Source organism: Gracilinanus agilis, chromosome 5 (assembly GCF_016433145.1).
Source record: "Gracilinanus agilis isolate LMUSP501 chromosome 5, AgileGrace, whole genome shotgun sequence".
NCBI lineage: Eukaryota > Metazoa > Chordata > Mammalia > Didelphimorphia > Didelphidae > Gracilinanus > Gracilinanus agilis.
This window is the reverse complement of record NC_058134.1, coordinates 119,734,372-119,761,426: the sequence shown is the minus strand read 5'-3', so window position 1 is coordinate 119,761,426 and position 27,055 is coordinate 119,734,372. Positions and strand designations below refer to the sequence as shown.

At 41.3% G+C, this 27,055-nt stretch overlaps 1 protein-coding gene across 1 annotated transcript in view; it reads right to left on the bottom strand.

The window, feature by feature from the left end:
• PLXNA4 (plexin A4) overlaps positions 1-27,055 on the bottom strand; it is a 588,990-nt gene that overhangs the window by 24,812 nt on the left and 537,123 nt on the right. Inside the window, exons 24-27 of the mRNA XM_044679013.1 lie at positions 23,537-23,696; positions 3,832-3,935; positions 2,532-2,631; positions 449-653 (exon numbers count right to left, since the gene is read on the bottom strand). Coding sequence (XP_044534948.1) covers positions 449-653; positions 2,532-2,631; positions 3,832-3,935; positions 23,537-23,696 — 569 coding nt within the window. The remainder of the gene's footprint in view (positions 1-448; positions 654-2,531; positions 2,632-3,831; positions 3,936-23,536; positions 23,697-27,055) is intronic.

Below are 27,055 nucleotides of genomic sequence, written 5' to 3'. Positions count from 1 at the left end.
ATGATGCAATGCAAATTAGATCAAATGGTCATAGATTTAGAGCTGAAATGAACCTCAGAAATCATCTAACCCAAACTCTTCATTTTAGAGATCATGATAGTGAGGACTAAGGCAGTTAGGTGATATGTGTGAGGTCACATAGGTAGTAAGAAAATCATGGTCTTTTGGTTCCAAATTCAAGGCTTTTCCCACCAAACCACTAGCCTTTAGATTTTATTATCTCCTTCTTGCAAATAGGTAAACTGAGGCTCATAGGCATGAAATGACTTGCTTGTGGTCACAAATTGATTGTCATTTGTTCTTCTGGGGCAAATCTGAATGATTTGTGGGAATATGATATATATGTGTGTGTGGGTGTGTGTGTGTGTCTATGTTTGGCTAGAGATACAGGGATACAGAGATCTCATGATAGTGAGAAGACATGCTCTTCCGTCCACCTCAGTTGCACCCCAGCTCCCATACCTTGGTGGCCAGTAGCCGGGTTAGGTAAATTTCAGACACCATCTTGCTCCCCCGGTCACCCTCCTTTTGATCCCCGTGCTCATGATTCTTCACGAGGTGCCACATCTTGACCCCACTCTCCAGGTCAGGTGTGATCATGGGTGTGCGGGAACGGAGGCTGTCGGGGCTCCCCGTGTACCGGATCATATTTTCTGCCAAAGAAAACAACCCAGACTCTTGAGGATTCTCAGCTTCTCCTCCCCTGTTTCACCATTTGTTACTCTCTAGTGTGCCATCGCTGCTATTGCAGATAATCTGCTAGAAATCCTGGGAGTATAACCTGCTATAATTTTTTTCATGGTTATTTTGGTCATCTTGTTGCCCCTTTGTTGTTGTCATTCAGTCGTGTCTGACTCTTGGTGATCCCATTTGGGGTTTTCTTGGCAAAGATACTGGAATGATCTACCACTTCCTTCTTTAGCTCATCTTATTAAATTATAATTTTATAATTATAAATTATATATATATATATCAATATAAATTGTATAAAAAAAGACAAGAAAACTGAAGCAAATAGGGTTAAGTGACCTGCCCAGGGTCACATAGCTAGTAAGTGTCTGAGGTTGGATTTGAACTCAGGAAGAGGAATCTTCTTGTCTCTAGGTCCAGTGTTCTATCTATTGTGCCACCATGACGTCCCAATCTTTGAGGGAAGGGACCGTATCCTTCTTATTTCTCTAGCCTTTTCCCCCCATGGTGCCTGTCATGGCCTGTCGTGGAGCTTTAAACAAAGAGAGCACTTAAGAAACCTGTCTTGAATATGACCTCTCTTTGTTCAGAATCTTCCTTCCATCTGTCTCTTAGTCACCCCGTGTCCTTTGCCTACTTCAAGGCCTGATTTAAAATTCACTGTTAGTTTCCCTCGATTGGCACAATTCACTCATATTCACTCTCTACCTTCATTCAGTAAGTACCCTCTTAGCCCTTAACACCACAGTTGCATTTGGTCATGCTTTTTCATGGCAAAATGCTTTCGTTGCATTAGTGCATTGTTGGAGTGTCATGACATGAGGGAGGAAACTTCTGCTATAATTAGCCCTATTTTACAGATTAGGAAATGGAGGCTTACTGAGGTTTGAGTGATTACACAGTTATTTTCATGTTGTCTTCTCCATTCAAACATGAAGCTTTTGTTTGTCTTTGTATCCCAATGTTTAATTCAGTGCTTACTTGGCATATGTGGTGGCTCAGTGGATGGCACCAATCTATCCACTAAGCTACCATATATGCCAAGTAAGCACTGAATTAAACAGAAAGATCAGAATTCAAATCCTGCCTCAGACACTAACTAGCTATGTGACCCTGGACAAGTCACTTAACATCTGTTTGCCTTAATCCACTGAAGAAGGAAATGGCAAATCACTTCAGTATTTTTGCCAAGAAAACTTCCACAGGGTCATGAAGAGCAGAACTTGGCTGAACAACTGAACAGCAAGGAGAGCTTTAAAAATGTTTGTTGGCTGACTGAGTGACTTGCTCAAGATCCGATAGCCAATAAATGGCGGAGCCAAGATTTAGACCCAGGTCTTTGAACTCTTAACGTGCTTTCTCCGACTCCATTCTCGGGTAGGCTTTGTATTTTTCTCACTTAATTGCTTCCTAAAACTTCTCAAGTTTAATCTCTGTATGTTCTGAATCTCTGCCTAGATCACGAATGCCTCCAGAGGAATTGCTTGTATCCCTTAACAAGAAGTGGAAGGAACCAAACTGCCATCGTCCTTCCTCCCATCACTGCTCCCTCTCCCCTCCTTAACATTTCCCTTCTTTGTCTGGCTCCATATATATAATGACTCGATTCTCGTGGATGGAAGTCTCTGCCCATTCTCCTGCCTGCCTCCCTGTAAGTGTTCGGAGCTACACCCAGTAATTATGCTCTTGTTTCTCAGGAGTCAGACTGAAGGGCTCAGCTGGAGCCCTCTGGTCCTGGGTGCCTTCGATCTGCCAGCCACGTTGCATCTCAGCCATGCTGTCTTCGTGACAGCACAAGCTCAGGGCAGCAGCCTCACCTCCCGGGGATGACAAAGCCTTACCGTATTTGCTTGCTGACGTCCTGGAGACGGTGGAGTTATTCACTGCATTATAGGCTGTGACTTGCTTGGAGACTAAAGCCACTACTGAGCCATCTGGTACCTAGAGGGGAAAGGTCTCCGATGAGTCAGGCATGGAACGTTGGCTACTCCATGACACCAGGTTGGATGGGTCAGAGACAATAGAATTGGAAAGGACTTTAGAGACGGGGCATTTTTCTTGTTTTTCACTGCATTGTGGAGGATCACGCTCACATGGTCACAGTGAAGTCAAGCCCTTAGGACTCCTCTAGTCCAATCCCCTTCATTTTACAGATGAGGGCAGAACAGAGACTCTGAGAGGTTATGACTTGCCATGGTCACACGGTTGGTAAATGGAAGAAATGGGATTGGAATCCTGGTCCTTAGACTCTGAAACCACTTCTTTTTCTATTCCACCTTACCACCTCTCTCAAATTCAGATAAAGATCCCCTTGTAATGGATTTTGGGAACAATATGGCATCATGGAAAGAGCACTAGACATAAAAAATTTGGGCTGAGTCTCAACTCTGCTACTCACATTCTGTATGTCTTGAGTTTATCTCTGCCTCTATAAATTGAGAGGATTAAGCTAGATGGACTCAAAGATCATTATGCCTCTGACATACTGAATGATGTGCTGGATTTGGAGTCAGAGGTCCTAAGTTCAAATTCTGGTTCCTCCATTTACTACCTGTGTGACATTGGGCAAGCCATTTAAAAGTTTCTGAATCTATTTTCTCAACTATAAAATGAGTGTATTGGACTACAAGATCTCTAATGCTCCCCTCCACTTTTAAATCTATGTCCAATGAAATCAGAATTCTTGATTTGTTCAGGGGTTTTAGGAACTGCTGAGATTTATCCTTTCTAAGAGAGAGCTCTGGATTTTAAGCGATTTTAAAGATGCTGAGCCAGGACTACTGAATTTGCCACTCACTTCTCATGCCATCTAAGATTAGTACCCTGCTCTAGCATCTTTTGTCACTATACTTCAATACGGATAGTCACTTGTGCCAAAAAATGGCCAGATCCAATATACCCTTTGACTTCTACTCTTTGCTTCTTTCCAGGCTCCCATGCTCTGCAGGAAATCTAAGGCTTGATTCTCGGTCCATTGGGCTTTTATCAAGACACCCCCAGTGACGCTAAGAGAGAATACTAGCATTAAGGGTTTGCTTCTCAAGACTAGGAGAAGTGCTATCTAATATTAGAGGTATCTTGGACATGACAATAGGTTCCAGAAAGAGCTCCTTGGCTTACCTGACCCCTCCTCTTCCTTACCTGGTAATGGGCCAGTGTGTTTAGTCTCTTCCAATCATTTTCAATCTTGGTGGTGATGTCTTCATCTTGTAGGATCATCCTTGCCCCACTTCCTTGTCGCCATTCTGTTGAGGAGAAGCATGGTGTTTCAAGGGCTTCTGAGGTACATAATGTTGAGTCTGAGAACTCCCAGGCACATACCAACCCTAGCACATTACTAACTGACAATTATATGAACAGCACTAACACTGATGGCATAAGCATCCTTATGGCCTAATTCCTCACAGTACTTGTTATAGCTAGGGGACCAGATGGAAAGGACATTGTCTTAGAATTTGGAGAAGTGGACTTGAGCTCTGGCTCTAACACCAATTAACAGTCTGACTTTAAAAAAAATGATAGGTTTTTATTGATCTCTTTTGTTTTTACATCCCTTGGATGTTGCCATGTCTTCCTCTATCTCCCTTCCCATACAATCATACATCATAACAAAGGATTTTTTTTTAGAGAAGAAATTCTGTAAAACCAATCAGTATATTGAAAGAAATCTGACATTACGTACAATGTTCTACAGCTGTGGACTTCTATGTTTGCAAAGAAATATGGGGTAATGTCTTCTCATATCTTTGGGACCAAGCTTGTGCCTTATATTTTACATTCTGCTTTTAAAGTTTTGTTTCAGACATTGATTTATCTGTGTATTTATCAATCTATACCCTTTGTTCATCAATGTATCCATTCATTTGTTCATCTGTCTATGCATTTGTTCATCTATTGATTGATCTATTTATCCACTTGTTCATCTATCCATCCATCCATCTATCCATCCTTCTATGCATCTATGTATCAATGTATCTATCTATGTATCAATATATGTATATATGTATATATATATGTATGTATATATGTAGGTATGTTTATATCTATCTATCTATCTATCTATCTATCTATCTATCTATCTATCTATCTATCTATCTATCTATCTATCTTGTCTGTCTATCTGCCATTTAGAAAAATCATCAATTATAAGTTTCTTGAAGGCAGGGATTTTTTTCTGTGAATGCCCAATATTCAGGACAGTGACCCATACTATAATAGGTCCTAAATATTGGGCATTCACAGAAAAAAAATCCCTGCCTTCAAGAAACTATGATAGTGGTTAATAAATGTTTCCTGCTTAATTCTTTATTTTCTTTGTATTTCACTGAACATGACTAGGTTCTACACACACTTTGGCTTGGCTACACTGGTTTTCCTGCTTTTCCTCATACATGAAATTCCATCTTTTGCCTCTATATCTTTGTATATATCTATAAAGTATTTCCTCCTTTCCTCAATTTCACAGAGCTTATGGTTTTCTTTGGGGCTCAAGTCAAGCATAGTATTCTACAAGAAACTTTTCCTGATCTTTTCAGCTTTTAGTACCTTCTCCTTCTTTTCTACCCCCTACTCCAATAACTGTTAATCTATTTTGTATTTTATATGAACCTGATGTCTTTTCTGATTAGACTGAGCTTGTAGAGGCCAAAGACTGTGTTGGGTTTTTTGTATCCCCAGAGATGAACACAATAACATAACATCTGGAACACAGTAGGTATTTAATTAATACTTGATTGATTGATAGTTATTGATTTATAATAAGAACATAGATTTTGATCTGGAAGTCATCTTAGAGAGCACCCTGTCTATCTCCTTCATTTTTTTCAGTTGTGTCTGTTTCTTGGTGACCCCATTTGGGGTTTTCTTGGCAAAGATACTAGAGTGGTTTATAATTTCCTTTTCCAGCTCATTTTACAGACAAGGAAACTGAGGCCAGCAGAGTTAAGTGGGTTGTCCGTGGTCACACAGCTAGTAAACTTGTGAGTCCAGATTCGAACTGAGGGCTTTATCCACTGTGCCACCTACCTGTCCTTCTCCCTCATTTTACAGGGAAGAAAACTGAGGGGATTAAAGTGATTTATTTAAGGTTACACAGGTAATAAGTAGAAGAGCTGTGTCCTCTCTTCATTCAAGTAAGTGGCAAGGGCATGGCACCAGCGAGGCTATAATTGGTTAGTTTCATGACCTGCATCCCCTAAGTAATCCTGGTGGGGATGCCATTGGCCACAAATGATACTGGGGGAGGGAACTGTGGCTAGATCAGCATGACACATTCTCCCTTTTGGGAAGAAAGCTCCATCTGCATGTGTTATTGGTAATGAGTCAGATTTGTTACCTTTAGGTATGAAACCCAGCACATTATTATGATGTGACGCTGGCATCTGCATCCCCACAGTCACATTATCTGCACAAACACCTACACTGATGAATCACACACAGAAAACCACAAGTATATCCATGAGCCACATGCCAGAGACATCTGCAAGTATACAAGGTACAGTCCATTTGGAGACATAGATATGTGCATTCCAGTCTCTGACCAAAAGCACATGGAAATCCATGTGTTACCCAGATGGATAAAAACCACCGAAGAGTGTGCATGTGCACACACACACACACACACACACACACGTGCACGCATGCACGCATGCATCAGAATAACCTCTTAAATCCAAGTACAATACACATTCTAGTCAAATGTACAGAGAAATGCGGCTTCCAGATCTCCAAGTTCCTACCCCATTCTTCAGTCAAGGCAGCCACTTTCAGACTTTGGAAGCAGCAAGGTGTTTTTCAGAGTGCATTATGGTAATGGAAATAATGACTCAGAAGTGATTAATCCTGGTGCTGTTATGGATTCAGCCCATGGCTCCAAGGGATCCCTTCCCTGATTCACAGCCTCATTTTCCCTGGTGTCAAAGCAGGGATGTGGATATTCTACTGTGCCCTGCCTTGGGCTACAGTTGTCACATTTGGGGTATTTATAGGGTTCCTCTCCCAACACCTCTCTGCCTTCTATTACCTCCATGTTGACAATACTCAAGATCCACAACCTGGCCCCAAACTCCAGACTTGTATTTCAAACTGGCTACCAGCCATCCCCTCCTTCCCTATTTCTGCTGATGACACGATCACTCTCTTCGTCACCCAGGCTCAAAACTTCAGAGTCACAGGATATCGAATGGGAAGGAACCATCATACCAATGACTAAGGAAAGTCAAGAAGCTGAATGACTTGTAGAGTCACCCAGGCAGCTAATAGCTGGGATTCCAACCCAGTTCCTCGAATTCCAAATCCAGCCAACAAATTTCCTATTGTACTACACTGCCTTTTAGAAGAATGCCCTGAGTTTATCTTTGGGGCGGCTAGGTGGTGCAGCAGATGGAGTGTTAGATCTGGAGTCAGGAAGACTCATTTTCCTGAGTTCAAATCTGGCCTCAGGCATTTACTAGCTATGTGACCCTGGGCAAGTCATTTAACCCAGTTGGCCTCGGTTTCTTCATCGGTTAAATGAACTGGAGAAGGAAATGAGGAACTGCCAAGAAAACCCCAAATGGAGTCATGAAGAGTTGGAAATGACTTAAAAAGTGACTAAACAATAAAAAGTTATTGTGGAAAGGTCACTAGAATGAGAATCAGAAAACCAAGCCTTAAAACTTAAAACTTAAAAAAAGGAGTTTTCAGGTCCTTGCTGTGAGCCTGAGAAAGCCAGACAACTTCCCTAAGCCTCAGGCTCCTCAGCTTTAAAAGGAATAACACTGGCCTTACATCATACACTTGTGAAGAAAGTGCTTTGTAAGCCTGCAAGTATTATAGAAATGCAAGTTCTATTATATGGAATACAAAGCAGTCATTTATTTTTTATTTTTTGCATTTACTGAAAAGTATAAATACACAAGAAGAAAGTAGTTAGACACACACACACACACACACACATATGTACACATACATAATAAATGAGACCAAGAAAAAGGAAAGAATGGAGGGAGGAAGGAAGGAAAGAAGGAATGGAGGGAGGGAGGCTGGGAGGGAGGAGGGAGGAAGTAAGGAGAGAGAGAGGAAGGAGGGAAGAAAAAAGAAAAAGAAAGAAAAAGAGCAGGTGGGGGTGGTGTGTAAGGTAGAGGATAGAATACTGGGCTTGGCATCAGGAAGGCCAGAGTTCAAATGTGACCTCAAGCACATATTATCTGTGTGATTCTGAGCAAGTGACTTAAAATCACAACCTTAGTTACCCCATTTTTAAAATGGAAATAACAATAGCAGTTACTTCCCAGGGTTGTTGTGAGGATCAAATGAGATTATATTTGTAAAGCATTTCATGATCCTTAAAATACCATATAAATGCTCACTATATTGTTTTTGTTATTATTATTCTTACATCATATTATCCCAACTAGATAACAAGCTCTGTGAAGGCAGGGATCTCATTTTATTTGTTTATTCCCCCAAAGTGTCTATCACAAACCTCTGCATATAGTAAATACAATACATATTTGTTGAATTAAATTTAATTGCATTCCTATTAATATTAATCTAGATTCTCTCTGCCTGAACTATTGCAATAAGTTCCTTCTGAACGTCCCTATCTTGTCTCTATCCTATGTTACTGCCAGATTGATTTTCCTAATGGATAGATCTGATCATTTTATTCCATTGTTCAAAAGTCTTGACTACTAAGTAAAGGCTACACTGAGTCGAGTCTGGATTCTGGAGAGCCTGGTATTCAAGGACCTCAGGAATCAGATTCCAATCCACCTTTCTTTAGAGCTACTGTGTTCCTAATATGTATACTTTCCAGTGTCTTTTCTCTCACCACTCATTAGAAATGGAAACCAATCCACCACTCCCTAGACCTACCTATTAAAATACAACCCATTCTTTGAGGCTCAGTTCGTATACGAAGGTCTCCATGAAACCCTCCTCTGTCATCCCAGGCAAAAGTCATTTCTCTTGGGGCAACTTAGTGGACTCTTCCTAGCTGTATGACCCTGGGCAAGTCACTTAACCCCAATAGCCTGGTCCTTACTACTGTTCTGACTTGGAACCAATACTTAGTATTGAGTCTAAGACAGGAGGTAAGGGTTTAAAAAAGTCATTTCTCTCTCTCTCCTTTGCAGCTTCACAGCTTTTATTTATGCACCTCCCATATTCTATTTAATGTTATGAATACTTGTGTATCTCTATCACTAGAATACAGGCTCCTTGAGGCCTGAGGTCACATTTTATTCATCCTTGTATCTCTCAAAAACACATTCTGAATTTGAGGAAGAATAGCCAGGACTGCCATCCCCATCGTACACATTGGTTAACTCTCTAAAGGAAGGGAAGTGACTTTCCCATGGTATATTTGCAATCAAGTCTCACGTCTCTTGCACCCTCCTCTCCCCGATTCCCATTCTGTGATGCCTTTTTGCCATTCACTTTTGAGCTCAGTGATGGCTATAATAATGAAAATATAAAGATGACATCCATGCTCAATGGACTGGATGAGGAGCCTCAATAGGCCTTTAGGGACCACTCATCACTTAGCCTTGTGGATGGTAAAGCTGTTGGAATTGATTGCAGTCATTAGGGCTGCAGGTCAGTTGGTATGAGAGGGAAAAGGTGGAGAATTAACTCTACTGAGGCAGCTGGTTACCAGTATCTTAAAAAAAAATAAAACAATGGGATGATGTGATAGAATGATGATGATAGAAAGATAGATGATGATAACTGTAGAAAGGAAGGAGCACACAGCCCCACATTCACCGTGAATGTTATAGCAAGGGCAGTTGGGGCTATAATGAGGATGTCAGCCTCATTCCCAGAACCTCTCCTATGACATTGCCATGGTTTAGTAAAAAAAGAAAATCTACTCTCTTAATTTCCACCACTTGACTGAAAAGACATGAAGACGTCATGAACTTTAAGAGATATTTAAGAGATAGTGACCAGGAAATCTGGACTGTAGGCCTACTTATGCCATTTACTCATTTTGTCTGACTCATTCCACTTCTTCATATCTTAGTTTTTTCATCTGGAAAATGAAGAAGTAGACTAGATGACCTCTAAGATGCCCTTTGCTTCTAAATCTGTGAACTCTAAGGCCATTGGTGTCCAACTCAAATAGAAATGGAGCCCTGAGGCCACACATTAATTTGACACACACATTAACATGATAAGGTTTCATTGTTTTTATTTATTCTGTTAAATATTTTCCAATTACGTTCTAGTCTAGTTCCCAGCACTTCAGAGTATTGTGGACACGAGTTTGACACCTTTGTGTAAGACTTCCCAGATCTAACGTGCTACACTTCTTTGATTTGACAGAGTCTGGGACAGAGGAGAGTTCCAGAGTGGAAAGGGTTCCTTTCAGAAAAGCATGGCGAAAACCCAACGGATACTACTGGAACATATGCCCAGGGGCCTGAGAGACGAATTTGGCACTTGTCCATGGGAAGGGTTGGGAGGAACCATGGTCTGACTCTCTCATACGCTATTCAGTGGCCTGAGATGATGAGAGCATGGTTGGGCTGTTTTATGGCTGGAGCCCAACACTGCTGGAAGCTCATTTACCTTCCATTAAAATGGTAACAGGGCTGGCTGTAGTTAGATAGGGAAAGTGCCAGGCAAGGGGGAACTCCCTCTAGGTGGGCAGCTGCCCCTTCTCTGCCTGATCAATGTAACAACAGCAAATCTCAGCAGGACTTGGAGGGAGTCCATATGGCTTGGTGGACTAAGAAGCCATGTGTAGTGATTCTAGAGCACTGAGTTCTAATCCTGTTTGTCCTGCTAAGATGCTAAGTAAATAGGAATCCTTCAACTGCATCCAATTCCTTTTCTGAAAAAGGGCACGTAATGCTGATTCATTCACCTTAGGATTGTAATGGCTGATGAGATAAGTTTTGTATATTAAAATGGTCCTGTAGATCAAGGGTTAGGTGATAATTTTTCCCCTCCAGGCAATATTGGATGGATTTACATTGAAATTACCCATCCTTCTAGACCTTGTAACCCATGGCGTGCAGACAGATGGGTAGAATTAGGAGTGCAGCCTACAGAACAGAGACTACCTAAATTCCTTGGTAGGAGAATCAAACCAATATTGGTCTATGAGGTAGGTGTTTGAACCAGTGACACTAAGCAGCCACAGACTTACCCACAGGACAAATATCCCAGGTATTCAATAACACCACCTGGTATTTGCTTTCTAAGTAGGTTAAAGTTCTCTCATTGACTCTCTCCTGAGTAGAGTGGGCAGAATTTTTCTCTTTCCATAAAAAGGAATGAGTCTTTCTCTTTTACCATTGGGGAAACTGAGGCAAGGTGTGGGAAAGGTGGAGTCATTAAATTTCATGATGCAAGGATTTTCAGCAATCATCTGATTCATTTCCTTCATCTTACAGGCAAGGAAATTGAGAGACCCAGAGAGAGTAAAACAACTGGTCCAAGGTCACATAGTAAGCTAGTGGATGAATCACCTACAACCATATTTTCCTTATTCTTCAGAGTCAATCTGGTGGTCATTCCTTTGCTCACTCTCCTAAACACTAATTCCTCCTATCCCTATGCTTATGCCACATGGGACCAGGTTGTCAAGCATAGGATCAAGCCCAAGCTAGAGCTCTGGCAGGAACTCTTCCTTGAGTCTGGGGAATGTGGATTATTCTTTCGATCTTAGTACTTTGAAAAAACTTTGAAAAAAATAAAATTTTGCTGGTGAAGTGGGCAACTAATTTCCCCATTTCTTTAAATGAGCAAGAGATGTTCAGATGGAGCAAGTGAGATATGAGTGAAAAATGAATGCCTTGGGCAGGCGATGGGGAGACAGAGGAGAATGAGTCAGTGCTCAACTGTGATCACAGATAGCAGTTAGGAGATAAGTCAGTTTAGGTCAGTCTTTTGGTCCATCCTGACCTGTCTTTTGTTTCCAACAAGGAAATCAAGGAAATTTAGTGGGAATGTAGGCATGGAGAGTAGTAGAACTGAATTGGATATGGATATGAATGGGACCTGGGTTCCAATCCCACCTCCAACACTAAATGACTTTGGGTAAGTCTAAGTGACTTGGGTAAGACTAAGTGTCTCTTTGTGCCTCAGTTTCCTCATCTGCAAAATGAGGGGATTGGGCTAGATGGCCTCTGAGATTACATTCTTGCTCTAACCCTATGATCCCAAGGGTTAGAGGAAGGTACTAGTCTTTGATTAACATTCACATAGCTCCCAGATTCTCTCTCCTGCTCTATGCTGTCTCTTATTACCTTTCCATGTTTTTTAAAGCCTTGCCTTATGTCTTGGAATCAAATACTAAGGATCAGTTCCAAAGCAGTGACTTGGATGGGGCTAAGTGACTTGCCAAGGGTCCCATAGCTAGGAAGTATATGATGTAAGATTTGAACCCAGGACTTTCTGACTCCAGGCCTGGCTTTCTCTACACTGAGATACCTAGTTGTCCCTTTCAAAGATCTACCCAAATGCCAACCAGTCTCTTACTCTTTTAATATTTTGTGAATGCCAGTGGATGTGCAGGAGCTATCCATCTGCCTTCTCTGCTCTTGATAGCAGACTAACCCATCTCCTTTTCCCGGAATTCTCATTGCTAATGATGGCTTTCTGGGAGATCTATGATCAAGTCATTATTGGTAATATATTCTAGCCTGTATACACTCTGACAGAGCAGGGGAAAGAAACTTTGTTGTTTACTCCTCTGAATCACTGCTGACAACCTTTGGGCCATATGGTTGCAGAGAGAAGGTCAAAGGCATTACTGGACATGTGTTGCATGGGTGTATTGGGGGTGGCAAGAAAAAGAGTGTGGGTGGCTCTGTGCAAAGTGGAAAAATGAGTAGTAGAGTGATGATTGGTCAGCAGCATTGTCTTCAGAGCTGAAGGGCAGCACATCCATCCTCCCTCCCTCCCATCCTCCCCCCCCCCCCCTCTCTCTCTCTCTCTCTCTCTCTCTCTCTCTCTCTCTTTCTCTCTCTCTCTCTGCATGTGTGTAGCTTGTTTAATTAGCCTTATGGGGCCCTTAGGCAAGGACTGTGTCTAATTTTATGCTCCGTGTGTTGTTGGTGTTCAACATATGCTTAATTATCATAACAGTAATGATAATAAATAGAACCCAGGTCTCCCAATTCCCAGTCCAGTGCTCCCTTTACCAAATGAGCTCCCTCTGATTCTGTGGCTAAAGCTAAAATAAAGCTCCCTCCTCCTCTGGCTTCCCAATGTGAGCTAAGTGAGAAAACCCTGGTGCATTTGCTCAGGGGCAGAGAGGCAGCTTGGTCAATGTCACCCAGGAAAATGTCATTCCTCAAGGGCTTCTCCTGAAGCCTCAGGGATGCTGTAGTGATAGCCTGGCAAGTGCTGCCAAGGCCCATGTGGGACGTAGGCAATCAGCTCAGAGATGACCCAAGGCATCAATTATTAGGAAACAGGAATGACCTCCCCTGAAGCTCTCTTTGCAGGTTATCTGAGAGGACCTGCTCTTATTAGGTGGAGGAATCTCTATTGGCTGTCCAACAGTGTGGTAAAGGATAGAGCTGAAGACTTGAGGCCCTAGTTCTGGTAGGTCAGTTTTTCCTTTATTTTGCTAAGGTCCAGGCGTCTTTGTCACTTCACAACTTTCTCCTCACTATTCGGCCTGGGCAGTTCTCCTTCCTTTCTCTTCAGTCTTTCTCTATTTGAATGTAAGCTTCTTGAAGGCAGGCAGTATTATGATTACTTATATTTGTATTCCTAGCATTTGGATCAATGCTTGAGTGTTCTCTCTCTCTCTCTCTCTCTCTCTCTCTCTCTCTCTCTCTCTCTCTCTCTCTCTCTCTCTCTCTTTCTCTCTCTCCATCCTTCTCTACTTATCTCTCTATATCTATCTATCTATCCATCCAGCTATCTATCTATCTATCTATCTATCTGTCTGTCTGTCTGTTCATCCATCCATCCCCGTCTGTCTGTCTGTCTGTCTATCTATCCATCCATCCATCCATCCATCCAGCTATCTATCTATCTATCTATCTATCTATCTATCTATCTATCTATCTATCTATCTATCTAGTTTAGATTTCAATCCTGACTCAGACTTACCTTCTCTGAGGCACAACAAGGCTCTTGACATGTTACCCATTTCATGGGGTTCTTGTAAAGGAAGAATTTTATAAACTTTAAAGCATTTCCAGATGTGAATTATTATTCTTGTTATTGTCATGATGATGGTGGCACCTGTGCCATGCAGGGTAGATGAAAAGGGCCATAGATCTTTATAGAAAGAGCACTGATTTGGAGTCGAAATACCTGGGCTCAAATCCTACCTGGATACATACCACTTGTGTGTGCTCTGGCAAATCACTTCAGCTGGAGGCCTCAGTTTCCTTATTGGTAGAGTGAGGGGAGTTGACTAGATGACTCAAATGGCCTCTTTCAGTTCTATAACTATGAGTCTAAGAAAATCCCTGGGGAGAAATCTGGACCTGAGAACATCATTTAAACTGGAAATCATTTAAGCTGGAATCTTTTTTTTTTTAATTCTTAAACTGGACAACATGAAGTGTTCTTAAAATCTTGATTAGCTGCTAAACATGCTCCCACCCTACGCAGGACAAAACTGTGCTCCTAGTGATTAATGGCCAATGACTTTCCTCCCCATCCCCTGGTGAGGGTCCCAGACCTCCCTGTGTTAGGTCAGGGAAGAGTTAAAAAAGAAAATGGGGGGATGCTTTAGAAAAGGAAGGAAGGTGACCCCCGCATTCATATGCATGGCACTAAATGAAAATTGCTGCTACTGGCTGCCCAGCCTCCTGGCGCCCTGCTCCTGGCTCTGAGCACAAAGGACAGACACACTCACAATCCAATTTGTTACACTTCCACCTTCCAGGGAGAGAGAGAGGTGAAATTAAAAAAAAAAAATCCCATTATCTTTATCTGTTCTCTCCATCGGGAGCGCTGGTAAATGCAAACTGGGGAGACAGCTGCTGTGAACTCTTTATATTTCACTCAGAAGATAGTGTATCTTTTTATTGCATACAAGAATTACTTATTTAAAAAAATATATCCTTTCAGCGTGACTTCAGCTGCAAGACAGAGAGAAGGAAGTTCCCGGGGCTATTGATAAAGCATTTGCATTGAATTTGAGGAATCTCTGGAGGTCACTGCCACAAATACAGCCACCAAAAAAAAAAAAAAAAATCTTAAAAGTCTGTAACCACCCATGCTGCTGTGGCCCTGGAGAGCACTCAAGGACTGGATCAGCGCGCGCTCCTTGCAGTCTGGCCCCCTCGCCCCCTTCTTCTAAGAGCTGCACATTCTCTCTCCATTTACCTAGAGCAAAGCCTCAGGTGCATCCCTCTATGGGGTGATCGTGGGGAGCTGAGCTCTAGAACCCCGCGGGACCTCCCAGTCAGAGAATCCTACCCTGCAATGCGACCCAAAGGGGTTAAGTGACTTGTCACAGAGCTAGTGAGTGTCTAAGCTTTACGAAATACACAATTATTATTTGTGAGTGTAATTTATAGCATATAACATAATATAGTATACACAATATATTTATTCATAAATTATATGCATATTACATATAAATATGTTATTCATAACACATGTTAAGTATATCTTTACTTATTTATAAATTATGTAACACAATACATTATATATTACATATAATTTATAATATATATGCTATAGAGTTTATATTTACTTGTTTACTAATTATGTAGTAATTATTTATAAATTATATGCATATAATATATATTAATTATATAATGCATAGTATCTGTTATAAGGCATATGTTTACTTATTTACAAATCATATAGATATATTAGATATGCATTATATGTATGATATATCATATTAGAGTATATAATATACTTATTTATAAATTATATAGTTATGATATGTTATATATGAATTGCATGTAACATTTATAAATGTGTATTTTATAAATTATATACATATATATGTTATATATAATTTTATATATACTATAGAGTATGTGTTTATAAATTATATACATATGAAATTACATGTAATGTATACTCTAGAGTATGTATTTATTCGTAAATTATATTAATATGTGTACATTATATTATATGAATTACATGTAATTTATATAATACATACTATAGAGTATGTATTTATTTATAAATTATATAATATATACATTATATTATATATAAATTACATGTAATATATATGATACATACTATAGAGTATGTATTTGTTTATGAATTATATACATATAACACATATTTTATAATATATGTTGAGCATATAATTGCAGCTTATAAATTATATACCTATAAACATGTATATTACATATATTATATGTACATGTAATGTATACTATAACAAAATATATTTACTTATTTATAAATTATATATATATATACATATATATAATAATTGTATACTTTGTAAAACTTACTAAAAAATAGAAATTTAAAAGGATGAGCTAAAGGTAAAATCATATTTGATCCTAAAATCAGTAGGGAGTCACTGGAGTTTATTGAGCGGGGGAGTGACAGGATTAGAACTTTGCTTAAAAAAAAACAATAAAAAAACAACCCCTTGTGCTTTAGGAAAATCACCCTCTGTAAGAAGGATGAATTGGAAAGAGAAAGAGGCTTTAGGGAGAGAGACCAATTAGAAGACTATTGCCAGAGAGGTGGTGGTCCAGGGCAGTGGCTGCTGCGTAATGATAGAATGTGTGAGTGGCCAAGTATTTGAGGGATGAGGCTCATGTAGAAACATTAAGAGTTGGCAGTTGTTTGGATACATGGGGTAAGGGAAAGTGAGGGGATGAGTCTAACACTGAGGAAACCAGAAGAATAAATATGGGAGACTAGAAGGGAGATGGGGCCTGACACAGTAACAGGGAAATTTGGAAGGGAGTTGCCTTTGGTGGCAAAGATAATGTAGCATTTTCAGGACAGCTCAGGATCCATCTATGCCTTACTGAAAAGGCCAGAGGTGAGGCTCTTATAGGTCATTATCTTGGAGTGCAAAAACTATCTTCAAAGGGCACCTGTCATAGCCATGAGGTGATCTGAGGTACAGGGGTTAGGGGTAGGATTTCTCCAGTGTCAGTCATGCAGCTGTTGCCTTGGGTAGCTGGGAGCCCTGAGAGTTGATGCCTGAATCCGAGGGGGCCAGTTTGAAAGCTTGTACAGCAGATGGAGGGACAATGTTCAGAGGGTATCTGGGTGGAAGGGTAGGTATCTGTATCAGAGACATACCTTGTGATGGACTATCACAGTAAGAATGGCACAGATGCCCTCCCCTTCTCAGTTCTTCTCTCCTACTTTCCAGCAGGTAATCAAGTTTAGCTTAATGGGGGGGGGGGCGTGAGCCATTTAAACTCTTTGAGCCTCAGTTTACTTCTCAGAATTATGAGGATAATAATACTTACACTGCCTGCTTTGAATGGTTATTATGAGAAACCTCACCAAGAACAATACAAATGGGAGCTGTTAATATGGTGGTTTTCACCATGACTGGCAAGGAGATGATTAGGTCTGTTTGAGCAGCCCTAAACCGTGTGTGCTTCAACAAAGTCAGAGGCAGGAAAGGGGTTGGACAACCAATTAAGGAATCTTGTTATTGGAAGGGACCTCAGAAAAGGGTCTGGTGCAGCTCCTGACAAGTGGCCAGCCAGTTTTCTCTTGCGGCGTTTCAGGGATGTTAGACACATTCCTTCTGGAGGCAGCTCATTCCACTTTGGGACAGGCTTAATTACAGTTAAGAACAACTTGGTGGCACAGTGGGCAGATTGCTGGCCTTAGAATTAGGAAGACTCATGAGTTCAAATCTGGCCTCAGATATTTTCTAACTATGTGACCCTGGGCAAATCTCTTAACCCAATTTGCTTCAGTTTTCTCATCTGTGAAATGAACTGGAGAAGGAGATGGAGAGCCACTCTATTATTTTTGCCAAGAAGACCCCAAATGGGGTCAAGAAGAGTTGAATACAACTCAACTGATTAAATAACAACAACAAATTCTAGTTAAACCCCCCTACAATGGTATTTGAGTGTTCTAAAGGTTTTAGTGCAATTTTAAGTTATTAAAACTTAAAGGCTTAAAAGCACTTAAAAAAAGGAGTACCTCATAAATGTCAGGAGTAGAAGAGGGTGAAATTTCAGAAGGATGAGATTCACCTGGATATTAATTCCAATTCTAATAGCCTTTTCTCCTCCATTCCTCAACCCTCTTCCTTTGTGACACATATTACTGGGCTCTGATAGTTTCAAGTTCATTCATTTACCATTTATTAAACACATCCTATGTATAATAAATCAATCAATAAACATTTATTAAACACCTACTATGTGCCAGGCTCACTGATGGATTTTTGTCCAGCAACATGCATGACAGAATCACTAAAGCTTTCCCTTTGAAACAAGCAATGAGAGTGGATAGTGATATAACTGGGTCAAATGATCAAATCTCAGTATGGTTAGGAAAGTGAGGAGGAGGAAGGACATAGCAATACCCTCTCCCCAAATGATGTACCTAACCCAAATAAGCCAACAGAACAGCAAGAGCAGAGTATCCACTGATGACTTCCTTATGGCTCTCAAGCTCAGCTGACCCACCCTGGGGCAGCATCAGAAGGCAGCTACTCTTCCTAGGATGCTGATTTCTCTCTTCTGTATGGTTTAAAGGAGAATACCTTACATCTATTCATTAACAATCTGCTTTGTCAGTTTTGTGCCCATAGGCTTTTTAATCAGGAGCAACTTTCCAAAGCTAAATAAATAAAATAAAAATACCACTCTCTCTCTCTTTTCTCTTTCTCTTTCTCTGTCTCTCTCTTTCCCTCCCTCCCTCCCTTCTTCTCTTCCTCCCTGTCTGTGTCTGTCTTTCTCTCCTCTTCCCCTTATCCCTGGAGCATGAAGTGGGGGCGGGTAGAAGAGGAGAAAGTCAAGCCTAGGGAAAAACAAAAACTCAGCTGAGCTATGGAGAAACAATTTGTGCTAACTACAAAATGATCTCTCCTGAGAGGACCAAATGTATTTTTGTTCTCTTGTGACTAGAATGGACCAAAATGTCCAGGAAACATTTCCCCAGTGCTCTTCCCAGAAAGGTTTGTATGCTAAGCACACTTTAATGTGACTCAGGAGATCTTGCATCCTCACAATTCCAAGGCTGGGCAACTATTCAATTTACTGCCACACCTGCCACTTTCTTAGCTCCCCTTTGTCATAGGATCATGATTCAGAGATGGAGGGATATCTGGTTGGTGTTGGCCAGTCATTTCAGTTATGTCCAACTCTTCATGACCCCATTTGGATTTTTGATTTTTTATTTTTTTGGCAAAGACACTGGAGTGATTTGCCATTTTCTTTTCCATCCCATTTGAGAGATGAAGAAATTGTGGCCAACAGGGTAAAGTGACTATCCCAGGGTCACACAACTAGGAAGTGCCTGAGGATAAATTTGAATCCAAGCCTGCCAACTCTAGGCCTGATGCTCTATTCACTGGACTACCTATCTGCCCCAAATTGCTTTTCTTCCTTCTTCTTTCTTTCATTTTTTAAAATCCCTACCTTCTGTCTTAGAATAGATGCTAAGTATGGGTTCTAAAGCAGAAAAGTCATAAGGGCTGGGCATTTGGGGTTAAGTGTCTTGCCCAAGGTCACACAGCTAGGAAGAGTCTGAGGCCATATTTGAACCCAGGACCTCAGCTCTCTAGGAATGGTACCCTATCCACTGAGCTATTTAGCTGCCCCCTTCTTCTCATGCCATCCCTACATTGTTTCTCCTTAACATTCTGGTTTGATATAATCATATCTATATAGAATGAATAGAAGACCGGGAGTCAGGAGACCTAGGTCCTGGTCCCGACTCTGTCCCAAACTATCTTCTTGTGGTGGCCATGATTGACCTTGACCATGGGACTTCATTTCTCAGAACCCTTGGGAGAGAGTTATAGTTATTAGGAGAAAATGTCTGGAATGTGTCTCCCACAATGCTTGGGTTGTATGTGATCCCTCGCCATAGTGCTATCAGGAAGAAGGAGGTTTAAAAAGCACAGCTAAGTAGACACAGGCCTGGCAGCGTTATTTATATTCCTTGTTATTTATGTTGCTTTGGATCTTAATTAAATGCTTTTGCTAATGAATTTATGTGTTGCTAGTATCGTCAAACAGTAGAATAATACTTCCTATGGGGATGGGGAAATTTAGTGTTGTAATACAGCTATGCTCAGCTTTGATGTAGCAAGAAATGCTTCTAGTGTGAGCCATGGTAAATCACTTCTCTCCCTGGGCCTCAGTTTCTTCATTTGTAAAATGAGAAAACTTAATTCCTGATAGAGAAGTGAGGAACAAAGAATGAAACGTGTTTTTGAACATGGTCAAATATAGGAAGCTAGGAGGGGGTGTGGATAGAGTGCCTGGACCTGGAGTCAGGAAGACCCAAGTTCAAATTGACCTCAGATGCACGTGTTATCATGTGACCAGGGGCAAATTGCTTAACCCTGTTTGCCTCAGTTTCCTCATCTGTAAAAATGAGCTAGAGAAGGAAAAGGCAAATCAGGCCAGGATCTTTGCTTAGAAAACCCCAAATGGGGTCATGAAGAGTTGGACACAACTGAAACAACTGAACAACAAGAAATATGTAGGAAGTTGTTATAAGGACTTAGTTTTTCAACCAACAGAGATACCCATGAACATGTCAGCTCACCCTGAACAAGAGCATGAAGGGAGAAGAATTGACATTACCCTAATATCGACACTGACCATATCATCACTTCCTCTATTCCATCTTTTTTCTACCCGACAATGGGTTCTCTCGTGCATCTGTTCTATTGCCTCTAAAATTCAGGGGAAATAACAGGACCTACCCTACAAGGTTGTTTTGAGGATCAAATGAGGCCTTTGTAAAATTAAAATGTTAATTAAATTAATTAAATATTAGCTATTGTTCGTATAACACACAGAGGAACTGTGACCAGGAGCAAGTCATTTTACTTCTCAGGGGTCTCAAGCAGCTATGATTATAAATTTCAGAGAATATTTGACTACATTGGTAGAGAGAGTTTCTTTACCTGGGAGTTCTATCTACCAATGAATTCAGAGGTTAGGTTCAAAAAGAGGGGCAGGAGGGAGGGGAATGAGCATTTTTGTAGTATTTATGTGCCAGGAACTATGCTAAGGATGCACTCTACAAACATCATCTCATTTGATCCTTAGAGATTATTGGAAATGTAGCCTATACTCCTCTGAATTTTGGGGGCAGCATGAGATAGTGAAAATGGGGTTAAGACTGATAACCCAGGTTCTAATACTGGTTCAGCAAAAAAAAAAAACCCAGTTATTCGGCTTTGGATAAGTCTAAGTTTCTTTATCATTTTAAGCTTCAGTTTCTCATCTATAAATGAGAGGAAAGAAGAAAGGAAGGAAGCAAGTATTTATTAAATCCCTACTATCTTCCTGGCACTGTGCTGAGTGCTTTTTTAGTTTAAAACCCTTCAATTATGTCTTAGAATCAATACTAAGTATCAATTCTAAAGCAGAAAAGCAGTAAGGGCTAGGCAATTGGGTTAAGTGACCTGCCCAGGGTCCCATAGCTAGGACATGACTGAGATCAGATTTGAACTGAGATCCTCCCAACTCTGGGCCTGGTTCTCTATCCACTATGCTACTTGGCTGCTCCTGTGCTTTTATGATTTATTAGTTTTGATCCTCACAAAAATCCTGAAAGGCATATGTTATATTATCCTTGTTTTATGGTTGAAGAAACAGAGACAGACATAGGTTAAGTGATTTGTCCAGCACAAGTGTCTAAGGTCAGATTTGAATTCAAGTCTTCCTGACTCTAAGTCCAGCACTCCATCATGAGTAATGCCTCCCATAATCTCAAAGGCTCTCTGCCACTGTAAAACTTATTTTGAGCACATGATCTTAGAGAAGACGAACAATAAGAGAGTCCATTTGTATAGTGCTCTGTATCTTCCAAAAACACGTTCGGGTTTGCTGTCCCATAACATCTCTCTAGTGTAGGCAGAGCAAAGTACTTGTTTGTCCCTATTTTACAGATATAGAAATGGACTCTCAGAGCTGTATAAACTTGCCCAAGGTTGCCTAGCTAGTTAGCACTGAAGGCAAAATTCGAATCCAAGTCTTCCGATCCCCAGAGCATAATTATTCATTTGAACTGGCTAGCTTAGTTGAGGCATGCTTGAAGGTCCAAGGACTTCCCTTGGGGATCTGTCTTGTTTCTTGTTTGTTTCTGTGATTTATTTGCCAACATCACCCTCTTTCCCCCTCCCTGATCCCTCCCGCCTCAGATCAGCATGAAGGCTGATATCTGGCTATGCTCGGAATCTCACTGGGATTTCCCTCAGGGACACTCCACGCGGCTGCATGAAACACTGGGGAGGACCACATCCTTATATCATGTGCACATAAGGTATCTATGCTCATGTAGGCTAGGCTGTGCAATCTATTCATAGACAGCCTTGAAATCAAATATAAGCGTTGCTCCCCTGAAAGTTGCCATCTCTCATTTTTTTCTTGTCCATTCTCATTGACCCAGATCCTTCAGGTACATCAGCAGGGCTGGCAGAGGGAAAACTAAGGAGAGGGACAAAGGGTAGGGACAGGGAGAGACAACTCCACATTGGCCTAGGGCCATCATTTGGAAAACATCAATCTAATAATAACTGACATTTATAGAGAGATTTATGTTTATATAACACTTTCCATATATTATTATGCTGGAGTCTATTAACAGTCTCATGAGGTAGTTGCTACACGTTATTGCCCCCATTTTACAGAGGGGGATCCTGAAGTTTGCAGAGGTTAAATGATTTGTTTATGTCCATGAGGGCTCAGAGGAAGAATCTGAATTCAATCTTTATGATTCTGTCCCAAGCATGCTATTTCCTCTGTCATGCTGCCTAGACTTCTAAACCTCCCTTTTTTGTTTTTTCTTCATTATTTGTCTCTTTCAATCCTATTTCTGAGGATGCTCAATAAACTATGGGGCAGCTAGGTAGCACAGAGGAGAGGGCACTAGGCCTAGAGACAGAGGTCTTGGGTTCAAATCTGGCCTCAGACACTTCCTAGATGTGTGACACTGGGTAAGTCCTCTGATTGTCTAACCATACCACTCTTCTGTCTTAGAACTCACTCTCAGAAGGTAAGGGTTTCAAAATAAATAAATAAACCATGGAGATAAGTAAGACCTGGATTAGGCTAGGCTGTCACATAACATGAGCTGTTTTCTTCTTGCCCACCACCACTCACCAGTTCTGTTATTCTGGGGGAGGCAGATCAGGGCATGAGGACACAAAGAGGGTTAAGAATCCCTGGATTAGAGTAAATACAATTCACCTCTGAGGTTTCTAGTCTTGCTTCTGTCACTATCTGGTAAAATGAGAGGATTACACTAGAGCAGGGGTCGGCAACCTTTTTGGCCGTGAGAGCCATAAACGCCACATTTTTTAAAATGTAATTTCTTGAGAGCCGTACAGTGCTCACAGTGCGCTCCTGTAACAGTGCCTGAAAAAAAATTGACTTTAGGGCTCCTATAGAAAGAGCCATATCTGGCCCTCAAAAGAGCCAAATATGGCTCGAGAGCCATACGTTGCCGACCCCTGGACTAGAGGATCCTTTAGCTTGAAACTTCTATAATTTGGATATAAGCTTTTCCCCTCCCTATCATGTAGCACACAGTCATAGAAGATTGTTGTTGGCAATGACTATTTGATTCATCCTCCTTACCAAGCTAGAACTTGTATCCACAGCCTGCTTAAAAGGGGATCAGCAAACTTCTGGTTGGATATTTTTGTGGAGAACAGCAAGAAAGAAGGCATTTTTGTAATCTTTTCTCTCCTGGACTCTACCTGGAGAGGCAGATCCATTGGCTCACTCACCCAGATCCATATCAGCAGCTTTAGGCCTGTGGGAACAGGGAACATTCTTGAATATGGCATCCAGGATCTTCTCTTTGACCTGGGTAATGGTGTCACAGTTGAGAATCTTCACTGGGATCTCAGGGCTGTTGACATTGTCTGGATTGACACAGCTCAAGACCTGGGATGAAGAGAGAAATAAATGGTAGGATCTAAGGAAAAGGGTTTCTCAGAGAGGAGGAAGAGAAGGAGGTCATCTTCTTTGGGCTCCCATCTTCACACAAGGACCTTGATTTCCCCCTTACTCTTTCCTCAGGTGGTCTGGAGTCATGTAGGGATGGAAAGTGAAAGAAAGACTGCATGGTGACTTTTTGTCCCTTTCTCCCCCTCTCTGATACAGTAATAATATATGATTTTTCATGAGTCTTCTTTGCTTCTTTCTTTTTATTCTTCTACTCTCCTTTGTTCCCTCCCTTTATCTCCACCCCTTTACTCATTGTCTTTCCTTCCTTCCTTCCTTCCTTCCTTCCTTCCTTCCTTCCTTCCTTCCTTCCTTCCTCTCTCTCCCTCCCTCTCTCCATAAGTCTCTGTTTCTGTTTCTAACCCCTGGTCCATCCCTATCTCATGCCATCTCTTTCTCCCTTTCTTTTGAAAAGTTCACTAACTGAGCTGGCTGTCCATTTTCCTGCCAGGACAAACCTCATTAAAATCCTGATTTTTCCATTTCAGACTAAAATCCAGGCTCATGGAATGTGGGAGAGAGAACAACAGAGGACAACATAGTTATACACAATACATTCATGGGAATACATGCATTTATCATTCACTACCCCTAACTAAGCCACTCTTTCATTTGGTAATAATAAAAACAACCACAACTTATGAGTAGAAGCTCACACAAATTAGTAAATTTTATCCCTTTTTCAAAGAGTCTTCAAATTTTAGCTATTGCTAGGTTTTTTTTGTCCACTAAGCTTGAGAACAATCTATAAGGTACTTAGCACACTTTAAAAATAAAAGATGCCCTTTAAAAATGCAGGATCAGGCTATCTGAGCTCTATTCCTGGATCTGTCCATGACTAGTTTTGTGTACGGATACAGGCTTTTATCTGACTCAATTTCTCTCTTTGGAAGCAGTCTATGAGAACATTAAAAAGACCCTGAACTACCAAATCTTCAAGTTGCTTTCTCCTTAGTTACCAGGGATTTCCGTCCTACTTCTAGGGCTTATTCTTATGCCTCAGAAACTCAGAAATAATTAGATAGCTGGCAACCTATTTGTTCCAGAGATGACTGGGCTTAAGATTCTTAGGGCCAGTGTCTCTCTGAAAAGAGGCTGGGCCATGGCGAATGCCAGAGAAGGCCCAGTCAGCTGTTCCGGTGAGCCTGTCCTCATTTGGCATATCTTGCTGAAGCTCTAGCCTCTGCTCCCTTAGCGTACTTCTCCTTTCCTTAGCTTCTCTGAACTTTCATTGTCCCATATCTATTTCCCTAGTGCCACATCTGGTTTTAGAGCCAGACAATAGCAACAGTCCCACATGTGGTGGCAATTAAGATCTCAGTCCCTTGATGTCTGCCTTTCATTAGTAACCAGACTATTGCACTGAGCTCATGTGGTAACATGCTTGGTACATTAAAAAAGAGAAAAAACACACCCTCAAATCTCTTAGAAACTATTAAACCAAACCTTTGCCTTAAAAACTATGAGAGAGCAAGAGCTCAGAACCACGTATTCATTCTGCATGCCTTTGATAATGAGATCCAGGGCTCCTTGAACCCTGAAATGATTCTTCCTCCAAGATACCCACTTCCCTCAAACTTGAAGCACTGGGGTGCAATGCTGGCGTTGGAGGGAAAGGATCTGGGCTCATATCCTAGCCGTTTCTTACTATATGAATGACCTGGGCACCGGTTCTTTCGTTTGCAAAATGAGGGAAGTTGGATTAGTTAGATCCTACCAAGGGCCCTTGCAGCTCTGATTCTATGACTCTTTGCTACTGAAACCTGACTTTTGAGTGCCCCTGCTTATCTTCTGGGCTGCGCCAGCTGTCAAAGTCACAGGATGTGGATTAGAGAATGTAGAGAGGAAAACAACTCTTTGTAGACTGCAGCAGGATTATGAACTCTCACAGACCTTGACAGAAGGGAGAGGATGGAAGCCTAAATGCAGGGGCACAGCCTCTCTTCTCTTCTCCCCTCTATATAACCACATTGAAACAGTCCCTTGGCTATGGATGGCTCAGTGGGCATTTCCAAGGGTGCGTTGTCCCAGAGTGACATTAAGCAGTCTACTGATAGAAAGACAGTGAACTTGACTGGATCTAGTCCAATGGTCCCACTATAGTGCCCAGTGGATGGGCCTCCCTTTCTAACAGCAATTTGTCAGGGCTTAGATGAGATCTCTAATCTATCAAATCCCTTGAAATTTGGGGGCCAGAAGGATCTCTTCTAGTCGGTCTCCTTGCTTTCACTGCATGTCCATCCGCTCGACCAGCAAATATATAATATGTGTGATATATAAAGTAATGATGTTGACAGATGTGTGAGACTTGTGTTTTCTTTCTTGAACAGTCCTACCTCATGTCAAATCATCTCAGGCTCCCTGACCAAGTACCATTGACCTCTAGAGTCCACTGCTGTCTTCCTTGGATCTAAAACCTTCATGCTAGAGGGGTTTTCTAAATCCATTCTGATGCCCTCTAAAGACGTCTCCTGTCTCTTCTTTGGAGATGGAGGGGCACCCCATTCTGGATGTATGGTAATATCCTCTCACCAGTTGAAATGGCCTCTCCAGACCTTTCCCTTTCAATTACTTTCACTCTTCTTCATGGTTCAATCAAAAGAAGGCTGAATTGGGAGTCAGAGAGCCCAGTGACACTTCCGTATTCTTGGACAAGCGACGGGCTCTCAGTTTCCTCATCTGCAGAAATTTGGGGGCTGAACTAGATGACTTCTAAGTTCCCTTCCCAGTCTAACTATCAGATCCTGTGACTCTTTCTTCTTTATGCTTCCCTGATATATCCAGATTTTTCCATGTCCTTTGTATGTAGCAGAGTCTGACACTGGACTTGATATTCTAACAATGGTCTTTTCCCCCAGAAATAAAACGTATCACCATTTAGGGGCAAAACATTAATGTAACTCATTTCATTGGATTCAACATTGATCTGATGAGAGTGGAGTTGGTGGGGGGGGAGGAAGAGGTGGGGGAGAGGGAGAGAGAGCAGATAGGAGACACACTTGAACACAGTTCTGTCTCATTAAGAAATCTATTCAGGTCTCTATTTTTGGAAGGTTTCCCCCACCCCTTTTAAAATAGGAGCTTCTCAAGTCTCTTCTTTAGCAGACAGTGACTGTGAGGAAGCAGTGGCCTTATTCACATGCTGCTGCTTTGAATCCTCTTCAGCCTAGCCAATCCCTGTAAATCTGTTAAGATGCCTATCGGGATTCACGGGGCTCTCTGAAGATGGGGGTGGGAAAAGCTGATTAGCATCAAATCATTCCCATCGAGAAGAGAGGGTCTTTGTTTAGGGCTAGCTG